The sequence below is a fragment of the Montipora foliosa genome, chromosome 5 (assembly GCF_036669935.1).
Source record: "Montipora foliosa isolate CH-2021 chromosome 5, ASM3666993v2, whole genome shotgun sequence".
Lineage (NCBI taxonomy): Eukaryota > Metazoa > Cnidaria > Anthozoa > Scleractinia > Acroporidae > Montipora > Montipora foliosa.
Genome location: NC_090873.1, coordinates 36,557,151 through 36,574,580, shown reverse-complemented (window position 1 = coordinate 36,574,580; position 17,430 = coordinate 36,557,151). Strand labels below are relative to the sequence as shown.

General features: G+C 40.6%; 1 protein-coding gene across 1 annotated transcript in view; it reads left to right on the top strand.

Annotated features, from left to right (window-relative positions):
• LOC138004089 (germinal-center associated nuclear protein-like) overlaps positions 1–17,430 on the top strand; it is a 49,643-nt gene that overhangs the window by 18,404 nt on the left and 13,809 nt on the right. The window contains exons 18-32 of the mRNA XM_068850492.1: positions 627–740; positions 1,770–1,919; positions 2,820–3,005; positions 3,854–3,898; positions 6,471–6,554; positions 6,955–7,073; positions 7,859–7,972; positions 9,380–9,583; positions 10,845–10,988; positions 12,102–12,170; positions 12,799–13,051; positions 13,662–13,739; positions 15,160–15,279; positions 16,785–16,899; positions 16,993–17,105. Coding sequence (XP_068706593.1) covers positions 627–740; positions 1,770–1,919; positions 2,820–3,005; positions 3,854–3,898; positions 6,471–6,554; positions 6,955–7,073; positions 7,859–7,972; positions 9,380–9,583; positions 10,845–10,988; positions 12,102–12,170; positions 12,799–13,051; positions 13,662–13,739; positions 15,160–15,279; positions 16,785–16,899; positions 16,993–17,105 — 1,908 coding nt within the window. The remainder of the gene's footprint in view (positions 1–626; positions 741–1,769; positions 1,920–2,819; positions 3,006–3,853; positions 3,899–6,470; positions 6,555–6,954; positions 7,074–7,858; positions 7,973–9,379; positions 9,584–10,844; positions 10,989–12,101; positions 12,171–12,798; positions 13,052–13,661; positions 13,740–15,159; positions 15,280–16,784; positions 16,900–16,992; positions 17,106–17,430) is intronic.

Here is a 17,430-nt window from a genome sequence, read left to right as displayed (position 1 = left end):
TAACACAACTACAGAGAAAACTCTTACCAAGGTGGACTAAAGTGCTGCTACAAGGCCAACTTTTGAATATACCCCTTCCATTACTTGCGCTTGTTGATGGCCGTGAAATGACATCTCGAATATTCACGGCCATGAATATTTTCCCGCCTGCTCCCAGCTGACTCTGTGGCTCAGTCATTGGAGCAAAAATTGATCTTATCCGGAGGTCGTTGGTTGAATTCGCACCCAGGTTTGCCGTTTGCTGGAAAAGCGGTAGCAAGGGTGCGTTCGATTGACCCTATTTCGGAATAAGAATACGTGGAGTGATGATTTAAAACGTATGTCTGGCGTTTTGAAGCAACAAGGATAATAAAGATATGTTCAAAATAGCATTTTAGCAGGTGTTTGACAATTTTAATGTGAATCTCCGTAAAAACGAAGGATTTCTAACTTCTATTTAATTTATTTCTATTCCGGAATACGGTCAATCGAACGTACCCTAAATATCTGTATACAGAAACCGATGCGCACTCATGTTAATAAAACAGATTCATTGATTCGTTTTAAAATTACGAAATAAACGTTCTGTCGAGGAGTAACAGCTTGCAGTTAATGAATACTGTCGACTAATATTATGTACTTCACAGGTTCGCAGCCGAGCTGTCCAGACACTAAATCATTCGCTTAGTGTACCAAACAGGACCACACTATTTCAACTGAAAGACCTTGTGGACATCCTGGCTTTTGAGGATGAAGCAGAGGTATTTTACACAATTTTCTGACAGGAAAAGTGTTAGAAATGCGAAAATCGCCCCGCGAAAGAATATTTATTCATTTTATTCACTCGAAAACTGAAGCCTCTTTCTCTAGAACTTCGAAACGGCATCATGACAGACCCCCTTCTAGCCTGTGCCAGTCTCCCAGATAGTTGGGAAAACGAAAACAACTGCGTGTGAAAAGCCAGTGGGGACAAGTCCCCACTCATTTTTCGCATGCATTTTTTTTCTCTATCCCGGCTATCTGGGAGCCTGAAACAGCCTAACCCCCTTCCAACGCCAAGAGCATTGTTCGTTATTGTTTTCTTTGGCCCCATTGTATCTGCAGTCTTGGTTTGAAGAGCTTGAACTTTGTTTTTCAGCGAAGCCGCTTTTTCTTGAAATGACTCAGTTCAGTTTTGCAATGACACGCGTGAACGCACGTGGGCCACATATCGTCATTCGTCTTTCACCAGAAAAGCTCCTCGATTTAGACTTTGCACCAGCGAGAAGCGCCTTATTGAATAAGTAACTAGCCTAACTGCACACGCTATTGAGAAAAGACTGTGCTACAAAAACGAAAATTTCCGTGGTCATGATTTTTGCACAATAATAAACTATTAGCCTTGCTAATAGTCGTTGTGAACTGTTTTTTGATCATTGGACCATACAACGCTGTCCTTTTACCTTTTAAAACAATAAATGGAGGCCATTTTTGCACGCCCGAAATAGCCCCGTGATGTCACTGGCTGTCTTCAACTCAGAGCTCCGAGAAAACCAATCGCCGGTCAATGTCAGTTGTAAGAATAACTCCAAAATAGTCAACCTCGTTCCCAGGGTGTCTCTTTCTCTGCCTCCATTGGAGGCAGAGAAGAGAGACCGTGGGAACGAGGTTGCAAAATAGTGACTCGCACATGTAAAGACTCTCATCAGCCGAGAAAAGTGAAACACTTTTATGAAGGGATGTTTTCTTTTACTAAATTATGACTAAGTATTCTCAGATAGGGTACGGTGACTGGTTTTTTTTTACTACAGGCGGAGGAGTTTTGCACATATTATGGATTGAGTGTGACAGATGGCTGTGTTAACTTTCAACGGTCTTCATTCATTGAGCCTGAGACCAGATTTCCAATGAAACGAGCTTTGAAACTAATTGAATCAAAGCGGAATTGTTCCATAGGAGAGGTAAGTCTAGTTCTGTACCAATTAAAGAATCTTTTTTTTTTGTAAGTCCTGTGGTTGGGTATGGAGGGCTTGTTTACTTCTAGACTGGTTTTGCACAGAGGTGCAAGGTAGATACACTAGGACTCGAGGTCCTTTACTAAGTACTCGCCTTAGGGAGTTTGAGAAACGACGACGGCTGCAGTAGCGGTTTAGGCCGGTTAAGGGGTGAAAAGGTCAATGAGTGGTTTACCCATTGACTCCTGGAGGTTCCCCATAGACAAGTAAAATCGTCTGGCGTTAGGCAGAGTAAAACACTAAGTATGACCGGTCTAGGCCGGTTTAGGGGTGAAAGGGTTAATTAACCAATGTTAGTATCACCCAACTAAGGGACTAATGCAAATCCTGCATTTTGATTGTCTTCGCTACTAGAGGACTATTAGTAGTAGTCCTCGAGTAGCGAAAAGCGTGACCCAAATAAAGATCTCTTCAACTTACATTTGCTAACTTTATTATTGGCTTTTCTGTCCAACTAGTTGGGTGACACTGAAACAATTAGACCCCTCGCCCTCAAGGGCCACGGGTCTATAGCCCATGAGGCGAGTGGGCTATTGACCCGTAGCCCGCAAGGGCTACGGGTCTAATAGTTAAATATTGTTTTGTGGCGTTGTCGTTACCGTAGCCGCTGTCGTTTCATAAACTCCGTATTTCTGCCGATGACAATGCAAAGCAAATGCGTGCGCACGTCGCTGAGCTGGTGGAATTGCTTAGAACCGCCATCTGATTGCATGAAAATGTGACGTTAGATTTTTCAAGGCCAATCACTACGCGCTACATAAAATTGACCATAATTTTTCAAAATTGATTTCAGTCGATACTCTGTTGAAAGTCACTCTAAAATATCTGTTTTGTCTCAAATTTCAGACGGTGTATAATGGCCCCCTTCCACCTCCCCCTCAGCACCAACCATGTCTCAGTTTTGACAATGAAGGGCGTTACGTGGGTGACACAGAGGAGCTTGTGGCTGTACTTTGTAAAGAGAACATCCCACCATCGCAAACAGATGCTTTAGGCCATCAAACATCTGAGGCAGATAACTCCGAAAGACAGGTAGGCATCAGTTTTAACGCTATCCACCGGATAAATCACTATCCAGCGGAAAAACACCAGCAAATCCAACGGGCCATTTTGGAAATATCAAATATTCAGCTTGATAGTGAGGCAGAGAGGACAAAAACAATAGAAACAAGTTGCAATGAATTTGGAAGATATTAGAATACCATTCACTTTCCTTTGTCTTTGTCCTGTGAACGTCTCTTTCAAGCTGAATATTATTATATCGAACGTGGCCTATTGAGTTATCCAGTCGATACTGATTTATCCAGTGGATAGCGCTATCCACCCTTCGAACGACTGGAGCCTGGTGTCAAAAACAGACAATAGGCCATTTCCGAGTGTGTCTGCCTCCTCTTCAAGGCGAGTCTAAGTGCGAAGTTTTTGTGATGGTAATTAGTTCTACTTTACATATGAATGAAAACTAATTTTCATAAGAAAAACTTCGCACTGAGACTCGCTAAATTTGAAGAGGAGGCAGACACGAACTCGGAACTGGCCTATTGCTTAAATTGTCCAGTTGACTGCGAGGATCTCTTCTACCTTGCGTCTGCAACCCGGACTTCAAATATACACGTCTTTCAAATAGTACATGTCTCAAAATCAAGAAATAGATAACTAACATACTGAAAAGTTAACTGGTGGACGGTGTCTTTCAAGTCCTTTCAGTGAGCAATTCAGTTAAGTTTGTCAAAGTTCAGGGTTAATTAGAAGCCCCTCATTTGTGACGTAGACTGATAATCGTCTCTGATGAAGAACGATACACAAAGTTCTACAAATTTTCCCATGCTGGTGGAAACTAGATAGCACTGGACCATATGATTTGAATTATCTTTTTTTTATAGTCTCAACAGCATCCGCCAAGGACAACAGTAGTTTATAGCGGGGAGGTACGTTGATGGTGTACAACAGCGAAAATATGGTTTTAAAGTGCCTATCACCTCACACTTTTCCACTTTATTTATTCGCCGAAATAAATACATCGTGTTGTTTTTTGAACCTTTGGATTGAAGATTCAATTTCTGTTTGCTTTAAAAGACGGGAAACTGAGTGGTTATACTTTGATCCATGACCGAGCAATGAAGATGAAGTGGAATGGGTTTAATACCGGGTTGACGTTATAGACTGCTTTGCATTTTGCTGGTTCTTTGAGAAACAGCGATACAAATGATTAATTTGTGACGTCAACAAGAGAATAAATGAAGTGGAATACTGTGTTGAGGTGATAAGCACTTTAAACACCGCAAGATCAACAAATCGAAAGTGGTTCAGCGTTGTCTGTACACTTATCGACAACGATATTCGTCATTCGTCATCACAGTGGTCAAAATGTTGCGCCTCGTGAGTCCACAACAAATTCTAAATACTGTGATGACGAATATCGTTTTCGATAAGTGTACAGACAACGCTGAACCTCTTTCGATTTGTTTTTTACCGCAAAATTCAACGCCAAAGAAAGTATTTATTTCAGAGCGTGACCGAAATCCTGGCACAAAGAAAGAGCAAGCGTTGTCTATAGCTTTCTCGCAATATGATTGGTTTATTTCCCAAAATGGGTGTTCCTGATTGGTTGTTTCAATGCGTGTCAAATTGACGCGAGCATGACGCGAGCAGCGTTGTCTAGACTCTTATCGACAACGACGAATTAGCCAATCAGATTGCGAGATAACAAGCATTTGTGGTAAAAAAGATTTTGCATAGTTCAGTAAATCGAGGGACTGGTCATGAAACCTTAAAACCTTCAAAAGCGAGAACAATGTTGTCGCAATCGAGGTTGAATTTACCGTGACAATGCACTAACTTTCGTTTTTGCTTCGCAAGGGTTCGCTTAGTTGCGCATAATTTAGTCGAAGGATTTGATTGGTTATCTTCTCGAAAAAAGGTGTTTTTTTTCGGAGGGTCAAGGCCAAGAATACGGACAAAAACATGAAACAAAGGAAGTTGTCGAGTTAGAAAACCATCTCCATGCATTAACTGTGGATGTTGCAAATATTTCTTTCGATGGTTAGTTTTCGTTTATCGACGTGTTTAAAAATAGAAATAAAAGACTCCCACTTCCAACTGATAAACCACCACAGTTTAATTAGCAAGTATTTTGTGAGAGACAACGAAGTGCACGAATGTATTTTGTTACTATGAGGCAAAGACCAGGGGCCCGTTTCTCGAAAGTCCCAGAACGTTTCGGGCTCTTTTCCTTAAAAAATTGAGACCTTTTTAGCCATCAAACTCCGCAATCATTTTCATTTCTGTTGTATAGAAAACATGTTCAAAGACCAGCCTATCAAAACAAGCAGATGACAGTTTTGTAAATAGCTTTTCGGGTCCGAAAGTTTTCGGAACTTTCGAAAAACACCGAGACCCCAGGTGAATCCTTGCCTTACACTTTTCCTTATAAGCGTACTCATTTGTTTAGTAGAACGCACCGTGTGATAACAGAATTGGCTTTGAAAGTCATTGAACTATCACATTTGTATTCTTAGTGTTCTTATCGTTAAAAAGGCAATAGACTGTAGTCATAAATGGGGGAAAAGAAATCATTCTTTTGTCTTTGTGCTAATCATTCTCACTAGTCTCACTTTGGAGCAAAAATTCCTTTGAATTCACAACTTGCACAATCCCATAATACACCTCTATTACCCCCCAAAACTTTTGCATAACCAGTGTTTGCAATTTCTCCAGGGACATGAAAATGTCCCAAGAGAAGTCGAAAACAATGCCTATCCAGATTTTTGGGAGGTAAAAGAGGTGTATTATGGGATTTGTGCAAGTAGTGAATTTTGTTCGTGCTATCGAGGATACTTAGGATGATCAGCAGAAAGACAAAGGAATAATTTCTTAGCCTCCATTTATGAATACGGTCCATTTACTCGTAAATTTGGCCAAACCAACGCCTTGGCATGAAAGTCCACTTTCTTAATGTTCGCCGTCTGTCGCGTTAACCCCTCAAGCCCCGAGGGGGTCCCCATTCACGGGTTAAATCGTCTGGTGTTAGACAGAGTAAAATCTATAACTGGCACTATTAGGAGTGAAAGGGTTAAGAAAGGCTTCTACTCGTGCGATTTGGTATCTTGAAAGCGGTAGACGTGATTTTTCTTTTGCAATATCATTTGCGCTTATGTCAGGAAAAGAAAAAGAATTTAAGAATCTCTTAAAGCCGTTTTCGGGCGCCGCCATTGCTATGAATTTTCACAAGTCATGGTTTCCTGATTGTCCTGCTTTAAATTGCTCTTTCATATTAAGTTTTTTCTTTTTTTGAAATGTAAAAAGTATCGCATGATTACTCTGAAATGCTATCCCATTATGATACTCCTTGCTTCTTCTTTTGCCATTAATTATTCGTAAATAGTCCTTCGGCCTGTTTTAATGCTCTATCAACAGAAGATTCAACAGAATATCTCATTTCTCTAGTCTCTTGGTAACTCATGTAATGTCTGTGTTGTGTTATTTTGTTGTCTTCTCCAGGAAATAACGCAGTTTACCAAAGCTCTTTTCTTGGAGGTTTTGAATGAAATGTGCACAGAAATCACCAAAGATGCGCTTGACGTGGTACGTAAGGCGAAGAAACACGCGCACTCTTGTCATAGTTGATCGTGCATCGAACTAAGGTTTGCAGGAGGTCGCGGACCAACATTCGGGTTCTTAAAAATAAATGAGAAGAAAATGCTGTCTTTGTAATTTGATTTCTAAATGGTTAATAATTATATTATAACTGAGTGGAACGTTGAAAATTCACAGACTAGTTGCAAAGAGTAGGGCACGAAGTTCCCGATGCTTTGGCCAGGCCTATTCTCTCAGCAAAATGTGACCTGCGTGGCAGTGATTTCTCAAAAAAAAAAGGCTTGTGGTGTCTAATGAGGCCATTTTATCAGAGCTTTATCCACTGAGATATCTGAGATATCTGGTCGGCGGTGCAAAAGGAAACTTTACGTTACATATTTATTGGCAGGTTCATTGTTGTCTCAAGTTATCTTCCGAGATAACGGATGCTCTTCACGAAGAGGCGCTCGTTGAGTTCATAAGAGGAACGGCTACTGCTGTGATTACTACGGAAAGACATAATAAAAGGTATGTGCCTCCGCGTCAAACTGAAGGGGCTGTGTCGTGTGATTTGGGTGGGGCTATCTTTCTTCAGACAGCAGATCGGTTTGTGTTTGTTTGCAACATTTTTAGTAGACGAGGTTTTCGCATTATCCTATCAGGAATTCGAGGAAAAATGGTTTTGCTTTATCATTGTCCCTTAATCTCTTTAAACTCTTTAAACAAAAACTCGGAAAGTTCACATTTCAGCCACTCCTAGAAATCTAGCCATATTTTTTTTCAGTCCTTAGACATTCAGTGCATTCTTAGTACGGGATCGTGCGACTTTTGTTTACTAAATTTATAGCACCATGTCAACATCATTTGTTTTTGAAAATGCAAGGGAGGTACTTACTTGCTCGGAAAGTGTCTCCTGGTGTTGCCACGGTATTTGGCTTGTATTGACGTACGTTGTTGCTTGTGAAGGCTCTATTTCCTGAGTTTTTGTTTATTTTTTGCTATATCTGCGTGGGGATGCTCGAACAAAGTTGGTTTGTTTCTTCCATTACCACTGCAAGGGTGTTTTGGGAGAGCTCTATTACGTCACAATAAAGGGCGCATTTTGTTAAGCAATAATTAGTGTTTCATATGGTACCATAACATTGCTGTTACGTGATACAGTATAGTAGTTATATAATGATCCATTTAATAAGAAGGTATCTAAAAGTGGTGAAACTGGTTCCAGCCACCTTAAGTCTCACTCCAAGGAGTCAATAGGTTGAGAAGATTCATGATCAAGTTGTGTTTTTAACCCTTTTTTTGTGTGTTTGTAGGATTGCTCAAGAAAACGCGGCAACGAAAGAGCGGGTTATGCGTGCTATTAGCGGTGAAATCACTGAGGAATTTGTGTCCCTTGAATTCGCAACAATAGCTCAAGAAGTTGTGAGGTAAAAGTTCGTTGGATGCGGTTCAAAACTACAATCCTGGTCAAAACTGTTGGGACAATTCCCGCTCTTCCCTCTCGGCCCCCCATTACAAGGTTAATTTTTCATGGTCTCCGAAATCAAGATCCCTTCATCGGTCGCTCGCATGTATCGGCATTGTCTGAGGGGTAGGCGGGCGCCAAAAAGGTAGCAAAAAGGAGAACACGCGTTGCTCATATAACGATGACAACATGTACAGTAAATTCCCTACTCTTCGCCCAAAATTTGACAAGTGTCCCAAAGTCTTTTGACCCGGATTGTAGTTTAACTCCAAAACGAAGTCAAGTACAAAGTATGGAAGATATCTGTTTTCAAACAGTCTTTCTTGTTTTGTTTTTTTTTATTTTGATGTGTCGATCACTGGAACAAAATAACCCCGTGTTTCGGAGCTAATGAGGCCCTTACTTCCGAATAACTTAAGCCAAGGGAGATATGATGTTTGCAAACAAATTTGTTCGGATCTTTTGTTGTTATCCAGAGTAGAAAAGGAACTTCTATTCAAACGTTGGTCAAAGCTTTCATACACCCCTGTATTTAGATGATGTGTTTAGGATGTGCATATTCGCGGTTACTTTAGCAAATACTGACATCTTTGCGAAATTGAATCTGTCAGATATACCTCTTACTAAACGAGTGAGAGGTACGTACCTACTGTAAGTTACAAACCGATTATTTAAAAGTTGATTTATGGCCTAAACTGGAAGCCGCGGGCCGTAAATTAACGGAGGAAACGAGTATCCGTAACTTACAATACGGACGAAGAAAACAAGGTTATTAAGAATGATATTTCTTATATCTCTTAGGGAACTAGTTGAAATCAAGCGGCACGTTCAACTACCGCAAATGATTGGTATGCGTAAAAATTTGAAAAACGTATAAATCTTATTGGCTTTTCGAAATAGTTGTTTGCAAGATTCCGTCAGTTTATTTGTTAATGGCAGAAACAACTCGAACAACTTGCCAGAAAATGTTGCATCAAAATTTCAAATATGGCATAGAATACGACCAGCTAGACAGCCAATCATAGCTCGCGTAGTATCTGAGAGATCTAATAGAGTGACTTATCCACAGGATGAAATTGTCCGGCCTTTGGACAACTGGGCCCAAACCTGTAGTTAGTTACTTAGGCCAATCAAAAAGGACGTAGACAATCCAGTAAACCAATCAAAACTCGAAGTAATTACGCGTAGCCGACACAAAAGCGCGGGAAAACGTGCACGCGCGAGCCACGATTGGTTTTGGGTTCACATCTGATTGGTTGAAAAAATGGCGCGTGAACTTTGAACCAATCACTGAGTGAAGAAATGCAAAACCAAAGCAAGTCGCTAATTACTTTTGACAATCAATTGAAAGCCGCTCTATGCTGTGCAGGGAAGTCCAAGAGGACCTACTGAAAAAAGCAAGAGATAAAGCTTCAAGGGAAATTTGTCTTTCATTAATCGAGGAAGGAATAGCAGATGAAGCACTTGACCTTGCAGTGGACGTTATTGAGGAAGAGAAAGCGGAAAGAGATGCCAAACTGCAACTATTAGCCATGCAAGTTATACGAAGCAGGATTGCACGATATTTTAAGAGGTATTGAATTTCAATACAAAGGAAGAGTATCACGGCATTGCGCATGCATAATGAATGTCGGCATTTATGAGCCAATCGGAAGCGGCGTTTAAAATTCTCGATTATCAAACAATCACTAATGAGCTAAGGGCTGTCGACTTCGCAGATGACTGAGCGAGAAATGTTCACGCGTACGTGAAAATTTCCCGCACGAATGATAACGTCGCTTCCGATTGGAAGCGCCTCTTCAACGAACGCCCCTGCATTCAGAAGGAATAGACAAAATAACTATTTTATAGTTAGTCATTGCATGTAGAGTCTGAATTTCCTGAGTGTGTCACCGCCCTTGATATAAGTGCACAATCTCATACAAATTTATTAGTATAAATTGGTGAGACAGGTAGACGACTAGGTGACCGATTCCGTGAACACCTTCGCGATGTTGAGAAGAATGACAAGGATGCATCCAAGCCAGTCGCTCGCCATTTTAATCTGCCTAACCACTCCAAAAAACACATGGCTATCTGCGGCCTTTCCCTACATCTAGGTACGACGGAAAGCCGCAAGAATCTGGAACAAAAATTCATCTTTCAAATCGGCACCCTTAATCCTCACGGTATTAACGAACGCTTTTCATTTAACTAATATATTCCTATTTTTCACGTTGCCATGTTACCACCAATAGCGTAGCTCCCACTCTACTATAAAAACTACACGTAACCCATAATCCCTCGATTCGCTCTGACGAAGGGCTAACGCTCGAAACGTCAGCTTTTAGAATCTCTGTACGGTGGCCAATTTACATTATCAACTCCGTTGATAAAACCAAATTTTTGTATACTACTTCCCCACCGACGCAGCACCACAGTTTCTTTAGAAACTAACCCTTCATCTATAAACGGTGACACTCGATTCGACGAGAACATGCGCAATACCCGTGATACTCTCCTTTAAAACAGACAGACGCAATCTTATATATTCTGCTACGCATTCAATAAGCGCCTCTTCAACGAACGCCCCTGCATTCAGAAGGAATAGACAAAATAACTATTTTATAGTTAGTCATTGCATGTAGAGTCTGAATTTCCTGAGTGTGTCACCGCCCTTGATATAAGTGCACAATCTCATACAAATTTATTAGTATGCTTCATCTCAGTATATTTAGTTATTACTGATATTTAGTTATTAATAGTTAACGATATTTAGTTAAGCCTCTTTGAATGAATGAAATGAATGAAACAGGTTTCATATGTTGTTCTCACGTTTCTTTCTTCAATTAAAGATGGCACAAATGTTTCCGAACCCGTATGCACTTGAAGGAGCTTCTAAGCACTTTTCCACCAGGGGCTCCCATACGTGGTACAAAGGAACAGCTCGAGTACCTTGTGGGAGACGACCGACAGAGGATCAGCATGGCCACTATACGGTATGCTACCTCATATAGCTTAGCACGGAAGGGGGAGGGGAATTGTTCCCTAAGCTCCGTTGAAAATAAGTCATGTCATCAATGATAACTTGAAGTATCGATTCTTTTTATTTATAACTGATGACAATTTTTGACTTATCTTCGATTCTAATTAACGCACCAAATCAAATCAAATTTTAGTCTTTTGACGAGGTAGAAAAATTCAAGTACCCGAGGGAAAGAAAACCTCTCGGAGCAGAGTATAGAGGCAACAAGCCCAACCCACATGTGACGCAGAGTCTGGGAACTTTGTTCGAACGCGAGCGCTCTCCCTGCTCCTATGAAAACTGTAGTCTTGCGCACATATTTCCATCCTCTGGGGTTTATTACGAACTCACTAAATGACCAGCTGACTGTTGATTTGGTACCTCATTTGGTAGAGCACTGTGCCTAATCGAAGAGGTCAATGACTCTAATCCCGTTTAGGCATGAATTTTTTAGAGCTCAGTTTTCTTTCGTTGCGTTTTTGTTACAGAGGTTTTATAACTACGATGATCTGTAATTTTCAAATCCTCAATTCGAGATAGCTGACGAGTATTAACCCAGTTGGTGGATATAATGTTCGATTTGGACCCTTATCACATACTGGCAAAATTACCGAATGCTGATTGGCTGAGACAGATGGCATTTTTCTTAACTTGATCGCGAGGGCACTTTAGGTGATCAAGAGGGCATGATTACTTGGTCTCGATTGGTTAACGGTTGCTTATTCAGATCAAGCGAAGTTACAGGAAAATCTTCGTCCAAATTCTGATTCTGATTAAACTGCTTTTTGTCCACATGTAGAATACATTTTAAGCGCTATTTCTGTTGATAGCAACGATTTATTGTTGGTTGTCACTCACGTGATGAACAGCTATGTTTTTCAACGGAAGCAAAGAAAACGTTTGCATGATAATAGAGTTAAATTCCCGGAGGATTTGGCCGGGGCTCCAACGTAGCCGCCGTTTCTATGTTTAGGGGCTTCAACATGGCCGCCGTGACGTCATGTGAAAACCGAGAATTGAACTCTAACCGGATGAAAGTGTGTTGAGTGATTGTCATTTAAGTATCGCTATTTTAATTTTTTTTTAGGACTGATTCCCACGACCGTGCAATTCATGACGCGCTGGAGAAAAGACATGCTGAGCTGGAACTGATCAGGTACCATTCATTCGTTCTTTACGTAGTTGCCTCCAAATCCAATGATACCAGCAGGTGACTTTTTCTTTATTTCCGACTGGTCAAATATCCGATTTTTGTTAAATTGAAGTGCAACTGAAGTAGACTCTGGGTACCTTCTCGTAACCAATGAAATGCCGTGGAATACAATGGAGGTGAGTATCAACCAATCAGCGTCAGTAAATTTTATGGCAGAACATTCCTTATTTATTGGGGCCAGCTAACCTAAAAAAAAGGTGTGCGACATGGGTTAAAGTGAAGAACAAAAACACTGTGTGAAACTCAATTACAACGGAACATCGGTTCTGCTTTTAAAAGTGACGAGTGCCAGTCGACCTCATCGCTTGAAAAGCTAGACGTATGCAGCCAAAACGCCGCAATCAACATCGCAAGTGAACTTATCGGGAGACAAGCAAAAGGAAAATTGTTGTTTTACTTTTCCACGATCGGTAAGTTGTCGTAAACATCTAAAGGATATATGAAACTTGACAAAAGTGACTGCCGCATTTCCACAGAATGTAAATATTTAAGTAGATCCCAGTAGTTAGTTTTTTTGATAATTTTCCTGTATTTTGAAACTTTTGATCGAATTTTTTTTTCTCTTTCTCAGAGAACAAGCCTGTAGACCTCTGGACATACCCTCACTGCTTGCAGACTCGATGAGAAAACAGCCAGTCGTCGATGGATTCGTTTCCGGGTCCCCTATTCAGTGGAAATTGCTTTTATCATTGCCTGAAGGCTGCGAGGAAGTAAATTTTATTGGCGGTGACGGGGGACGTCTCATTAGTTTTGTGATAAAGGAAAAATTTAAAAGAGGGATGTATCCACCGCCCAGTAACATCCCACAAGGCTTGAAGAAAAAGGTGAGTGTCACCTTTCTTGTTTCTGGACACCACCTTGATGACTTACTCGGCTGCACATGTGACAGCTTCTCGTCACGTGGTGTCCTTAAACCTTCCTCCCTTAAGGCCCGGACAAAGGGCTTCAACATTTGGTTCAGTCAAAATCAGTTCGATTTTGTTGAATAGCGATGTTGAAACTGTTGAACTACAGAACAATGCTGTAAAATGTCTTTTGGGAATTTGATTCTATTATTATGCAAAAACTTGTGGAACCATTTTCTATTGTTTTGTACACCAACATGGCCGTCTCATCACGTGCATGAAAACGAAGGATATCCAACATGTTTGATTCTATCCTCACGACCTCGCGAGGCGAATTTCCCGCCAAAATTTCCCCGCACACGTGAGGAGACGTCTGAGCGAACCGCCTTGCGAGAACAGTTTGCTCAGCTCTTTCCTCACCGTTCCGTAGCCGTCATCGTCTCGTCAACTCCCCGTTGACTCTGAAGTCCCCGATGAGTCGAAACCATAAAGCACTACTGTATAAAAAAACGACTGCATGACAAACCTTCCTTCGGGCACTATTTCTTGCTAATTTATTGTTTATATTGCTTATTTTTTTTCTCTTTAGATCGATCTGTTATCACTTTACAGGTCACAGACGGGAAGTTCTCCAAAACAAAGTACAATGTTTAAAGTATGTACTAAGGTAGGTTCAGGCGCCTCAACGAGAAACCTCGTTCCCAGTCTTACTTGCGCGTAATGTAATGTTCTAGCTTCTGACTTGTGACGGGAGCCATCTCGCGCTTCTTTCTACTAAGCCTGCTTTCGAGGCTCATGAAAAATAAAGTCCACAGACTTGCTCTGTTTTACAATGATATACTTTTTCCTTTTGCCATCAATCACTGCAGCGCACCTTCCGAAGGGATGGAACAGTATAACTGGTTAGGATTGTGATTTGCATTATTATACAGGATATAGATTTTCTTGTTTTTCTTTAGAAATCTATTGTAATTTTAGAGTTTCTCATACTGCATGTAATTTGAATGTAAGATTGTAATTTGAGATATTGTTGTAAAGCTTTGAGAATTTTGTAAAGCTAAATATATGTTATATATTATTATTATTATTACTTATTATTATTATTATTTATATATTTCCCTTACTTTGTTTTGTTATAAATAACGAAAAGAAGTGAAGAAAACACGAAAGAAGTTGTTCTGAGGCTCGTTCTTCTGACTTCTTCTTGACAAAGTCAAATGAACGCATTAATGCTGGGTTTAACTGCGTCACGCAGTAGCATTTACATAAAAAAAATGTAACACAACAGTCAGTGTAGTTTTTGATAAAAATAGGCGACCGAAGTCACGACGTTTCGATCTCTCCGAGGTCATTTCCGCTACACGTCGCTGCTACATGTCGCCTCAGTGTGCACTACACAAGTTTTTTTGTCGCTGCAACATGTCCGTGCAACATGGCCCTGCAACATGTCCCTGCAACATGGCCCCTCGTGTCTGCCCACCTTAAGACTTTAAAGAAGTGTCATGACAAACTTGATCACCATAATTTGGAAATGCTACTCAGGAATGAAATGAACCTAACTGTCAGCAAATTTAAACAGTGTATGAGTCTCCAGTAGATCACGGTAGATCTTGTAGGGTCGTGGGTTCAAATCCAGCTTTGACTCAGATTTTCAGTATCTGTTGGTGATCATGTGTTGTCTTGTTATCTTTTATATTTTGTGTACTAAGGGCAGCTTGGATGGTTGAGCCGGGTTCCAGCCGGTTAAGTTTTTTTTTTATCACAAGTACCGACAAATGGATGCGGAGACTGTGACCGCGGGTTCGATTTGGGAGATCATTTTCCATCTTTGACGATGGCTCAGTTTAGCCTCTCTTTCAAAGCATTAAGCATTAAGTCTCTCTTATTGTGAAAATTTATATATTTTGAAAAGTGGATTTTTTTCACCATGCAATAGAAATTCGCTCTGGGCCTTGCTTTACTCAAAAAAGTTGAGCAAACCTCAGAAATGACGCAATCAAGCGTTCGCTAAGGGTTAAAAAAAACATCTCCGACCTCCTGTTGTCTGCTACGTCTTATCTGTTACGTGCTTTTATTGATTTATCTAGGCTTGTTATGGTGTTTTAACAAACTCTGAAATGAGAGAAGTCATGGACAGCCGCCAGTTCCTTGGTGCTTGCGCAGTTATGTTCGTTGTGGACTTAAAAGAACTTCAGCTCAATCACCATGTAGGTTGCGAAAATGCGATGTAGTTGTAACATGCTGGAATTGTTTGCCCAGAAATATATAGAGGAGCCGTAACCAGGGTAGTTAAGTGTTTTTATTTTTTATTTTTTATAATTTTTTTGTAACCGTTCTCTTAAATGAAATGGATCATATATGAACTGCGGATATGAAATCAAGTGAAGCTATGATCCTCGCAGTTATGAACCCAATTTTTGCAATTGCGTAAAGAAGCCTGAGAACTTCAGGACTTCAACGGGCTACGTTGGGAGCTGGTCATTTGTGGGTTCCAATGTTCCCGTGAGGAATGAATCAACGATGAAATGATATAGCTCAGTTGGTTAGGTCTCGGGTTCAAACCCCGTTGAAGTCGTGAATTTTTCAGGCTTCTTTACGCAATTGCAAAAATTGCGTTCATAACTGCGAGGATCATAGCTTCACTTCGTACTCTGAAAGGTTATACTAAAGTCGGAAAGAATGAGCTTTCGACTGTCAGGACCTACAATATTACACGGGAGAAATCGAAGTGAAGAGCGATAAAGAATTTGGAAACTAAATGGGTAAAAATTACGCCGCAATTATGAACCAATGAAAGCAATGTTGTAATTTCCACGAAGTGGACCTAAATTATTGTCCGCATTCTGATTCACCAAGGTATACCAAGGGCGCGTTTTTTTGGTACTATTCCGGAATAGGAATACACGGTATTCCTATTCTATTGGGACCTATTCCGTTTTCGGAATGAACGGAATACTATTCCCTTCATTCTGCTCCCTATAGCAGAATGAACGGAATGACCGGAATATGGTTCACTCCGAATGGGCAGAATATGCGTTCCTTGGGGAACGTCTTGGTGGGAGTTGATACGCGGCCGGCTGGTCACCCGCCGGCGGCTTGAAAATTGTAAAAATATGAATGGAATAGCGATGCAAAATGTCCACCGTAGATGCGGGTGTGTTGGCCTCTCTTCTGTTTCTTTACCGTTGCTAGAACAAGAAGAGCTGTCAGTTTGTGTTAATAAGAAAAAGTATCCTTGCCTGGTTAAAGGAAATGACGTTGGCATTAATTGGTTTGTGCAGAAACCACGAACCTTTTTTCAATTAAGTCGACATCCAGAAAAAGAGCATTATGGGAACACATTTGCACTACGCGAAGCACTCACAAGTACAACAAATTTTTCGTCATCTTTCCCCTTAAGGTTTTTTGCAAATGAAGCAAACCGAGATTTCGAGAAAACCGCCAAAAAACTGGTGCTTATGGCCATATTTCAACATTTCGTGTTCTAAACTTTCGGGAAACCCGGCTTTTTCACTCTCCAAGGATCTCCGTGCCGACGCAATTGGCGTATGCGCAGATACAGTAGTTCCCAGGTCACATTCGCTAATGGTATTCCGTTTTCAGAATATCTGTTCTTTTGTAAATTGATATTACGTATATTCCCAAAAGAATGCGCCCCAAGATTCCAACAATTATTCGCTATTCAGTGCTTCAATGTTTACCTTTTATGTAGGCTGCAAGAGAAGCTCACATTCGATTGAGGCGTGTATTAGAAAGTAAACCGCAAAAACCGAGACTACCGGTGGCAGTTGTTGCTATTCACAGTGATAGCACCTCTCTAGAAGAAGGTCAGTGTACTTTACACGTTTAGTCTATCTTGAGATCGAGGAAGTTCTTAGTGTGAACGCAAATCCGCGTATAATTTAACTTTTTTTTTGTAGTGTATGTCCTGTCTCGTCTTGGTGTTGAGCAACTGAGGAATGAGGGTCTTTTGTCTGACTGCAAATTGTTTTCTGTCAGTTTTTTGTCTCATCCGGATGATCTCTCAAAAACGGTTTGTATCTTCGTTACTATCTAATAACTGGACTTCAAATTCTAGTTTTCTTTGAGTCAATATCAGTTAGAAAGCTAGAACGAACTTAACTGTGATTTGTTCGCTCGCATTTTCCCGCGGTTGACGCGGGCTGCATGGTTTTGCTCTGCATTCTGATTGGCTTATTTTATTGTCTGCTTGTGGTGTCATGTGATTGGCCGAAATGATTAATTCGGGTTTGGTTCGTCAAACTAAACTGAAATTCGCTCTTATACCGATTTTTTTTTTTTTTTTTTTTTTCATTTAACCGAAAGAGATATCTAGGAACAGTGAAGAAAAGCTTGTG